We start from the raw sequence: 9,329 nt of genomic DNA, 5'->3' as shown, positions 1-9,329 counted from the left end.
CTCACATCCTGGTTCAGAATATATCCCTCCTCACGTACTTCCTCTCTTACATCATTTTATGGGCTTCGTTCTCTTCTTATACCACGATTGTACCTGACATGATCGTCTTGAGAATGAACTCTTGACGGCTCCCAGCTGTGTTCCTATAAAGAGACCTTCTTCATCTCCACGGTTGTTACATTGATTAATGTGGGGTCTTTTGTTCTTTCTTTCTGCCACCATTACCCACTTGGATCTTGCCCTTACCCTTCCCGTAATATTCGCTTTTTTATTTTTCCCTGTCCTGCTGTTTGATCGGGAAACGGTACGGAACGAGAGAACGTTTGGTTTTAGAAGTGGGTTTAAGAAAAGACGTCTTATTAATGGTCGGAAGAGCGTTTCGTCGGTTACAAGGAAAGGAAATGCGTAAAAGGAAAGGTACCAGAGCCTCGAAGGCTTTACCGGAGAGATACAACAAGGCGAGATAACAAAGGTAAAACCCTAATCTAGCCGCCCAGTAGGTATCAGTGATTTTGGATCCCCCTTACGTTGCCTTTCCTTCCCCTTTTATAGCTGACATCACGCTCTTCTGTGACCTAGTTTGTGTCGTCTCTGTGGACTTTAACTCGCTGGGCCGAGAAGCCCACATTGTCTCGTGGAGTCGTTTCCTCGGGGTTTTTAGTCAAGAAGCCCATCGAAAGCTCTCTCACATTACGCCGAGAGATCGACCCTTCAAGCCGCCGCGTCGAGCCGATGCTCCGCTTCATGTGGGCCGGGCCGTCTGTTCTTCGGGCCTTGAGGGATGGTCGAATTTACCATCTACAGTAAGTCCCCCCAGTTCATCGAGATGAAGATCCTGTCGGATTCGATGAATTTAGGAAGTTAAAGGTTTGGGAGGACAGACGGAACGTTTCGAATGAATGTCTCCTGACCGGATGTCGCGAGGTATCGTTAGGCGTTTCCCCTTCATCGGGTGGTTTAGTAAAATCTCTACCGAACCGGCTTTGGTTTGGTTAGGTTTTCCCTTAACCGTTGGTTCTGATCGGGGTTGAAGCCGGTTAAAACGGGAAGTCGAAACGACGCTCCGATTTCTTCGGCGGCTAGGTAACTATTCCTAGGCCCACATAGGCCCATGTAGGCCGAATGATGACGCCTCGGGGAGGCACCCCTTATTTCCCTATAAATATTCGCTTCCTTCACATTCTCTCAATTCTTCTCCACACTTCTCAGGTATTCTCTCTCTCTTCCTTCTTATTTCTCTCTCTAGGTAGTTGTTGCAACATAGATAGCGATATGTCGTCTGGCGGGATGTTATCTCATAAACAAAGAGGAAAAGAGATCGCAGCCTCCTCTAGTCCTTCGAGAGATGCGACCGAGGCACCGCTTGAAGAATTTGAACGGAGTCATCATGAGGCGATGATGGACACCGGGAATTTAGATCTGTCTCAAAGGATCCTAATCTCCGAATCTGCGCGTTCGTATCGGCAAAAAGTGAGAGGAAATCCAGATGAGCCCCAGGCTTGCGAGAGAGACGGTTCCGGCGGTGCGAGGGAAGAAGCTCTCGCTGTCAATTACGTGCCGACGTGCTATTATCCTGGAGGGATCTTCGAGGAGCTCCCGGCGTTAGCTTTCGAGTTCCTGCGCTCTCCCGATGTGAGCGGTCAAGCTTGGGAGAATGTTACTAAGACTCAGTCAACTCCCAATAGCGTGACGAAGCTTCTGAGGGAACGTCATGGACTAGGGGTAACTTTCTTGATTCCCTCGGAAAACCAGAGGCCTTGGTCACCACCAGTTGGGTATCAGTGCGTTTACGAATCCTACTTTCGGGACGATACGAAGCTTTGGTTCCCAATTCCTCGACTAATCACATCGTATGCGAGGCACCGAGATGCAGCGATAAGTCAGTTTTTGAATGGTTCATGGCGTATCACGGTGGCCCTGATGGTTATGGCTGCTGAAATTTATGTCTCGTTGAGCGTTCGTGTCCTCGAGGAGTTGACGTCCGTCAGCTCGTTAGACGACGGGCTTCTGTTGATAAAGATGCGTACCATCTACAATGTGATAGGAAGGCATCCTAACAAGACGCCGGATTGGCAGAGATCTTATTTCTTCGTTAAATGTGATGACTCTGCCTTCGAAGACCCGCCAGATGACGACTACCGTGTCTTATGGAACAATTTGCTTGGTAGAACATCTTCGTTAACTCGTATCGTTCCTTCGTATCCTAACTGCTTTCTGTCTTTGTTGTTTTTTTTTATGCGCCGACCATCCGATTTCTCGTGACTATCCAGAAGACTTTCTTACAAGCGCTCGCGCTGTTGCGGGACTTGCTCAGGAGCATTGGGGTAATATTTCTTGGGAGAGGGTTCACCGCTCGATCGATCGTATTTCCAGGAGTAAGTCCATACTTTTCTTTTATTTCAATACGACTCTCTGACTTTGCCTAATGGTCGGGCTTCTGGACTCGTGCTCTTCGCAGAAGATTGGAATTCGAGTTATCCTCTTTCTGCCAACAAGACTAAGAGGCGGATCTCGCTATTCACAAAGGAGGAGCAGAAGAGAATCAACGAGGCAAGGAAAATGAGAGGGCTTCCAGATCTGAGTGCGATTATGACGGTCGAACTTAATCTGCCGAGTGTCGAACTACCTGCACCTTCTAACGAGATGGCGATTGCCGGCACCACCGACGCGAGCCCTTATTATCAAGATTCCTCAGCCGGTACCATTACTTTGGCTCCTAAGAAGAAAAAGGGGGAGAAGAGACCCCGTGACGACCTTCCTGTCAGCGTAGGTTCTGAAGCAGCTCCTGTTGAAGCTGAGATTCCTAGTCAGGAGGAGACGGCTGAACCGTCATCAAAAAAGAGGAAGGAAGGCAATCAGCAGCCTCAAGCTGCAGGGATCGTGAGGCCGCGAGAGACTGATGTCACCAATCCCGTGCATCGGAGTGAATCAGCTGGCGAGCCGGCTCTCAACTTAGCCTCATTGGATGATCTTGAAGACGCCTCTCCCGAAGTTACACTGCGGAAGAAGAAGAAATCCAAAAAGACGGGTGATCGAGAGATGGTCGCTAGTGCTCTAGTTTCGTCGACCCCTGGAACATCAGTCGTCAGTGCTTCGTCTCGGAAGAAGACTCTGAGGGTCGAGTTTCCTGATCACGTGTCGTTCGAGTACGATGGTCCCACCCCGCTTATTTATGCTCCTTATAAATGTGCTGAGTTGGTCAGCCAGATCAAATGCGGGCCGAAGCCTCTTCCATCCATGTATGATTTGATCTTTAAGGACGAGTACGTCGACGCTGCTCGCACTAAATTACTGGTAAGTACTTCCTTTGACTGTGTTCCTTTTATGTGATAAAAAGAAACTTAAATATTCTGTTTTCATGTTAGGGCGACGGGAGCATGAATTTCGTTGTTGAGAAATACGACACAGCCTTGAAGAAGACTCGCGAAGCCTTGAGAAAGTCGGAGAAAGCAGTGGCGGCCAAGGGTAAGCTTCTCCGCCGGAAGAAAGCGGAATGGAGGGATGAGTTCGTGAGGATGGCCGAGAAGAGAGAACGAGCGATTGCTCGGAAGAAGATTCAGCGGGAGCGAGCTGACGCGGCCGAGGCCGAACTCTCCATCGCTAATGTGACCATTGCGACTTTGGAGTCTCGGAAGGCCAGTCTGATGGAAGAGATGGGGGTCAAAGCCGAAGAACATAAGAAAGAGTTGGGTCGGCTTAGGGATTCGCGTGTCTATGGGGTTACGAAGGAGAGGATGAGGGTTGAGACCGAGATGATCGTGAAATCCAACAGGCACTTCGGAAATCTGCGTGAATGGTGGACTCGCCGCGGCCCTTTCGACACAGCACGGTTGCTTCAGAGCCAGGCGTTTGGAACTAAGAGATGCCTTGAGGCTTTAAAGGCTGGTGGTCGTGATATCCCTCAAGATGTAGTTCTCTGAAGCCCCGCTAATACGAGGACTGCTGTAGTTCTCTGAAGCCCCGCTAATCTTCCCGGAGCCTCGATCACTCCATCTCATTCCGCAGGGGAAGGATCGTCGAAAGCCGATGCGCCGGCCCTCGCTTCTGATGCTCTTGATGAGGGAACGAAGTCCGTCGGGAAGGATGTCTTTGAGATCTCTGACTCTTCTGTTTCGAACCCAGAGGGTAATCAGGGTGAAGGGCCGGATAAAGATGATGGCGGTGAGGCGGTTAATAAGGAGCATAGTAGAGAGACGACTTGTTCCGAAGCTCACCCTCCCGAAAGTCAGCCGGAGGTTCGTGAAGGCGAGGCGACGACTCGTGTTGAGGGCGTCGATGCGGAGCGGTCAGTGCGTGCTGATCCTTCGGAGCCGTCCCTTGGTGGTGGAACCGCTGCACAGGAGTGGGCTGAAGACCCCGAGGAGTAACTTTGTCGCTTTGTTTCTTTTATCTCTTCACGGCACTCTTGCTCTTGATGTATTCCCTTGCCCTTTTTGTTAAGACTCTATTTATTTCTTCTCTTTACGAATCCTGCATCACTCGTCTTGCTTTTCTTTTGAGTGTTCGGTACTGATCTCATCGCGAGAGAAGATCGGGGAGTTGCATGAAAATAGGAAAATGATTATAGAGTGTGTGACTTCGCGCCGTATCGAGATAGCGATATAGTACGGGCTGCGAATTTCAATAACTCTTGTTCGAGTTTTGTTTGGTCGTTTTGTCAAGTTCCCTTTTTTGCTTGACGTACGTCGACTAGATATGAGTCAATATAGGATTACTTTAGACCGTGAAAAACATCTTTTAAATGACAACGGTTCCTAACTCAATCTCTAAGTAAGTTCCAAGCGTTCGGTCGGCCAAACCTCACTAAGCAAATCATGAGATGTTTAGGAGTCATCGTCTCGGGCATATTAGTTAATACTACGATTATAACCGGATTCCCGCGAGTATGTGTCTGATCAGGACATACTCGGTCGTGGGGTGCGAGTACTGGTACGTTTGTTTCGAGATGCCGGGGCGAACTCACGTAGGTATCGCATGGGTTGTACGACTTCTCGGGGAAGCGCGACTTCTCGGGAAGTATTTTTTTGTTTTGATTTTTGTTTTTTCGAACACCTTCCGGAGGACCAGATTTCCCAATTCGAGGGGGCGAGACTTAACCTTCTTTTTGTAGTAGCTTTCGATCTTGTGCTGATAGTTTTGGATTCGAAGCAATGCTTGGTCGCGTCTTTCTTCTATATCATCCGGTGCGTCGAGGAGCATACCTTGGTTAAGTTCGATGTTCTGCGGCATTTTGGAGCGTCGTAAACTCATCACGTTTACCTCAGCAGGTGCCATTGCTTCGACCCCATAGGCCATCGAGAAGGGGGTGGCTTTCGTTGCTCCGCGAGGTATTGTTCTATGGGACCAGAGGACCCCATCCAGTTCATCGGCCCAGCAACCTTTCTTCAAGTCGAGTCATTTCTTGAGTCCGTCGATGATTATCTTGTTAGTGGACTCGACTTGACCGTTGCTCTGCGGGTTTCTCGGTGTGGACATGTTGAGCCGAATTCTCCATATGTCGCAGAACTCTTTGAAGTTGTGGGAGATAAATTGGGATCCGTTGTCTGTGACTATCTCATACGGGAGCCCGTGCCTGCAGAGGATGTTTTTCCAGACGAACTTCTGCACCTCCTTGTCGGTAATGTTGGCGTAGGCTTCTGCTTCCACCCATTTGGTGAAGTAATATGTTAAGACTATGATGAATCTCTTCTGTCGAGAGCTCAGCATTGGCCCGATGATATCCATTCCCCATCGCATGAAGGGGTATGCTGCCGTCAAGGTATGGAGCAATTCCGTCGGGCTGTGTGTGGTTGAAGCGTGTCGCTGGCACTTATCGCATTTCTTGACATAGGATTCGCAATCTGCGTTCATTGTTGGCCAATAGACACCGAGGATTTTCACTTTTAGTGCGAGAGCTCGTCCTCCTGAATGATTGCCTGCTGCTCCTTCATGTGTTTCGGCCATGACCAGCCTTGTTTCGTCTCCAAAGATACACCTAAGGAGTACTTTGGTTGCAGTCCATCGATGGAGTGTTCCGTCCATGACGACGTAATGCGCACTGCATCTGTTGAGCTGTCTTGCTTCCCATTTCTCTGTAGGTAGTATCCCGTCGGATAGGTAAGCGATGAATTCCGTTCGCCAATCTTCGAGTTGCACTTCCGTTGTGCGAGGTTCCCCTTCGTCGATGTCCATGGCGTCGGTGATAGATGCTGCAATGGCAAGTTCTTCCGTCGGTGGGCTGATGCTAGGCTTTTCAATCCTATGTATTGGGATTGTCCTTTTCACCTGATCGTGTAGCTTACTCCCAAGGGCTGCGAGTGCGTCCGCACATACGTTCTCTCCGCGAGGGACTTTCGTTAGCTCGAAGAATTCGAAATCTTGTGTGAGATCTTTGACGAGTTTCAAGTAAGCATCCATTCTGTCGTTCTTGACGTCGTAGTCTCCGAGGAATTGACTCACCACGAGTTGGGAGTCACAGTATGCATTGACTCTTTTGGCTTTTACTGCTTTTGCGAGCCGAAGGCCTGTGATGAGAGACTCGTATTCCGCTTCGTTGTTGGACTCCGGAAAATCAAAACTGAACGACTGTCGGATTAGTTCGCCTGTCGGTGACTGGAGTTGTACGCCTGCCCCTGAACCTTTGTTCGTAGATGAACCATCTACTTGCAGTATCCAGTTCAGACTTGGCAGCACAAGATCTTGTTCTAGCTTCGGCGTTAGCTCGATCAGGAAATCAGCAAGAACTTGCGACTTAGCTGCTGTGCGGTTCTTGTACACGATGTCGTGTTCGCTAAGCTCAACTGCCCACTTTGTTAGCCTTCCTGATTGGTTGATATTTTGCATTACCGTCCTAAGGGGCTGGTTGGAGAACACCTCGATAGTGTGCGATTGGAAATAAGGTCTGAGTTTTCTTGCCGAAGTGATGATAGCAAGGGCCATCTTTTCCAAGGTTGGGTATCTCGTTTCCGGTTCCGACATCCGCTTGGTGTAGAAAATAGGTTTCTGTTCGCCACGGTCTTCTCGTATTACGACGCTGCTAACGGCCGAGGAGGTGACGGCAACGTATAAGGATAGAGTGTCCCCGACTTCGGGCTTCGACAGAACTGGAGGTGTCGTTAGGTAATGCTTGAGTTGATTGAAGGCTTCCTCGCATTTTTCGTCCCAGACGAATATCTTATTTCCTGGCAGGAGTTCATAGAACGGGAGACACTTGTCTGTGGATCTTGAGATGAATCTGTTTAGTGCCACAACCCTTCCGGTTAAACGCTGAACCTCGCGGGTGTTATTCGAGCTAGGGAGATCGAGGATTGCCGTTATTTGTTTTGGGTTTGCTTCGATGCCTCGCTGGGTGACAATGTAACCTAGGAACTCTCGGGACGTGACGCCAAAGGTGCATTTCCCCGGGTTGAGCTTCATCCCGTACTCGTTCAGCGTTTTGAAGCAGTCTCGTAAATGGTTGAGATGGTCCTTGGCGCGAAGTGATTTGACCAGCATATCATAAATGTAAACTTCAATAGTGTTGCCAAGTTTGTCGGCAACATTCTATTGACCAGACGCTGGTAAGTCGCTCCTAGGTTCTTTAGGCCGAAAGGCATGACCTTGTAGCAATACGTCCCTCTGTCCGTTATGAACGCCATTTTCTCGCGATCGCCCGTATGCATCATGATTTGATTGTATCCGGAAAAAGCGTCCATAAATGTTAGGAGCTCGTTACCGGCAGTTGACTCCACCAAACGGTCGATATGCGGGAGAGTGTAACTGTCTTTTGGACATGCTTTGTTCAAATCCGTGAAGTCAACACAAATGCGCCATTTCCCGTTTTTCTTTTTAACGACGACGGGGTTTACTAGCCACTCCGGGTATCGTACTTCGGCGATGAAACCTGCGTCAAGTAACCTGTCAATTTCCTCATTTACTGCTTTGGACCGTTCGGATCCGAGCTTCTGCCTCTTCTGTCGAATAGGCTTGAACGTCGGATCGACGTTTAATTCGTGAGATGTTATTGTGGGGTCTATACCCTTCATATCAGAAGTTACCCATGCAAAGGTTGAGGCATTCTCTTTGCGGAAAGAAATGATTAATGTCTGCAGATCGTCGGAGAGATAAGCGCCAAAGCGCACGACCTTCGATGGGTCAGCTCCATCGATGGGAACCTCGTGGATTTCTTCCTTCTGAGGGGAGATCTTATGTATTGGTTTGGTGACTGCGGTGACGAGAGAAGGCGATTGTTGTAGCTTGACCGCGGCGATAAGTAGCTCTCTCGCGGCCCGTTGGTCCCCACGAATCATCTGCGTCGTTCCATCATTCCCATGGAACTTAACGCATTGGTGATATGTGGAGGGAATGGCTTTCATGGAGTGTAACCAAGGCGTTCCAAGGATTGCGTTGTAGGGCGCCCTAGCCCGGATAACAGAGAACTTAACAGTGCGGGTCACATCACCTGCGTAAACTGGGAGACGAATTGTCCCAATCATCTGTTCCGAGAAGCCATTGAATCCCGTGAGAGTGCGTGAGCAGGGCTTCATGTCTCGCAGGTCGACTCCCATCTTTTCGAGCGTGTCCCAAAAGATAAGGTCGACTGAGCTGCCTGTGTCGCCGAGAACCTTCATGACCTGGCATTCGCCAATTCCGATATCGATTAGGAGTGGGTCGTTATGCGGCATGCTGATACCGTGAGTGTCGGCCGCCAAGAAAGAGATTTGATGGTCTGCTTCGACTTGCGAAGGCCACTTTGGGGCGGTGATGGCTTGTCGCCTGTAATCTTTAACTGCTCTTACCGAGTCCCCGCAAGGAGGTGAACCACCCATTATGACGTTGAGGTGCGGGGTGTTCGTAACCTTCATCAATTCCCGTTGCGCTTGTCGTTTCGCTTCGAGGCATGGTCGCAAATCATGTTGCTTGGGCTGACTAAGCTTGGCGCGCAAGTCTTCGGCTTTGGAGTTGATCTGCTCACGTAAATCTGCAGGCTGAGGTTGAAGGTTTAGAGCAGCTCCGGTGCGGGTAGTCTTTCTTACTTTAGACTCGTCGAGGGACGTCCTGAGGTCTGCCTAGGGACGTCCTGAGGTTTTCCTCGTTCTTTTGTACCATTTCGGCCTTCCGCTTCAGAAATGTGCGTAAGTCCTTGGAATCTGTTTTTCTGCCCAATTTTTCGCGCAAGTCCGTTTCGTCATCCGAGGAATCAGCCTGTCGGGGGAGTATCACTTCCACCCGTCGCCGGTTCTTAGGTGGTTTTTCATCAGTTTATTTGCCTTCGAGGTTGAGATTGTTACTGTGGCTTTCTCTGGATAAGTTTGCTCTTCTCTCTGAGGGGCTTTTGCTTGAGATTTCTGAATCTTCTTTTCTTTGTTTTT

General features: G+C 49.4%; 3 protein-coding genes across 3 annotated transcripts; 1 reads left to right on the top strand and 2 right to left on the bottom strand.

The window, feature by feature from the left end:
• Window positions 1-1,272: 1,272 nt before the first annotated feature.
• Window positions 1,273-4,367, top strand: LOC106320828 (uncharacterized protein At3g60930, chloroplastic-like). The gene is made up of 4 exons (XM_013759180.1): window positions 1,273-2,185; window positions 2,459-3,294; window positions 3,366-3,891; window positions 4,006-4,367. Exons 1-4 carry the CDS (start codon window positions 1,273-1,275, stop codon window positions 4,365-4,367), a joined length of 2,637 nt encoding a protein of 878 aa, XP_013614634.1.
• A 1,027-nt stretch (window positions 4,368-5,394) lies between these two features.
• LOC106320827 lies at window positions 5,395-7,395 on the bottom strand. The gene has a single exon (XM_013759179.1). It carries the CDS (start codon window positions 7,393-7,395, stop codon window positions 5,395-5,397), a length of 2,001 nt encoding a protein of 666 aa, XP_013614633.1.
• An 11-nt stretch (window positions 7,396-7,406) lies between these two features.
• LOC106320826 lies at window positions 7,407-8,786 on the bottom strand. Its single transcript, XM_013759178.1, has one exon. The coding sequence runs from the start codon at window positions 8,784-8,786 to the stop codon at window positions 7,407-7,409; it is 1,380 nt and encodes a 459-aa protein (XP_013614632.1).
• Between the last annotated feature and the right edge of the window lie 543 nt (window positions 8,787-9,329).

Source organism: Brassica oleracea, unplaced genomic scaffold (genome assembly GCF_000695525.1).
Source record: "Brassica oleracea var. oleracea cultivar TO1000 unplaced genomic scaffold, BOL UnpScaffold01083, whole genome shotgun sequence".
Lineage (NCBI taxonomy): Eukaryota > Viridiplantae > Streptophyta > Magnoliopsida > Brassicales > Brassicaceae > Brassica > Brassica oleracea.
Note: the sequence above shows the minus strand (reverse complement) of the source record. Positions and strands in the feature narration are given on the sequence as shown.

Bases quoted from the DNA above. Each gene is read 5' to 3' on its own strand.
- LOC106320828 (XM_013759180.1), top strand. From the start codon at position 1,273: ATGTCGTCTGGCGGGATGTTATCTCATAAACAAAGAGGAAAAGAGATC. The intron at 3,295-3,365 runs GTAAGTACTTCC...TTTTCATGTTAG, and splicing joins CTGCTCGCACTAAATTACTG to GGCGACGGGAGCATGAATTT. The intron at 3,892-4,005 runs GTGATATCCCTC...CTCATTCCGCAG, and splicing joins GGCTTTAAAGGCTGGTGGTC to GGGAAGGATCGTCGAAAGCC.
- LOC106320827 (XM_013759179.1), bottom strand. From the start codon at position 7,395: ATGAAGCTCAACCCGGGGAAATGCACCTTTGGCGTCACGTCCCGAGAG.
- LOC106320826 (XM_013759178.1), bottom strand. From the start codon at position 8,786: ATGGGTGGTTCACCTCCTTGCGGGGACTCGGTAAGAGCAGTTAAAGAT.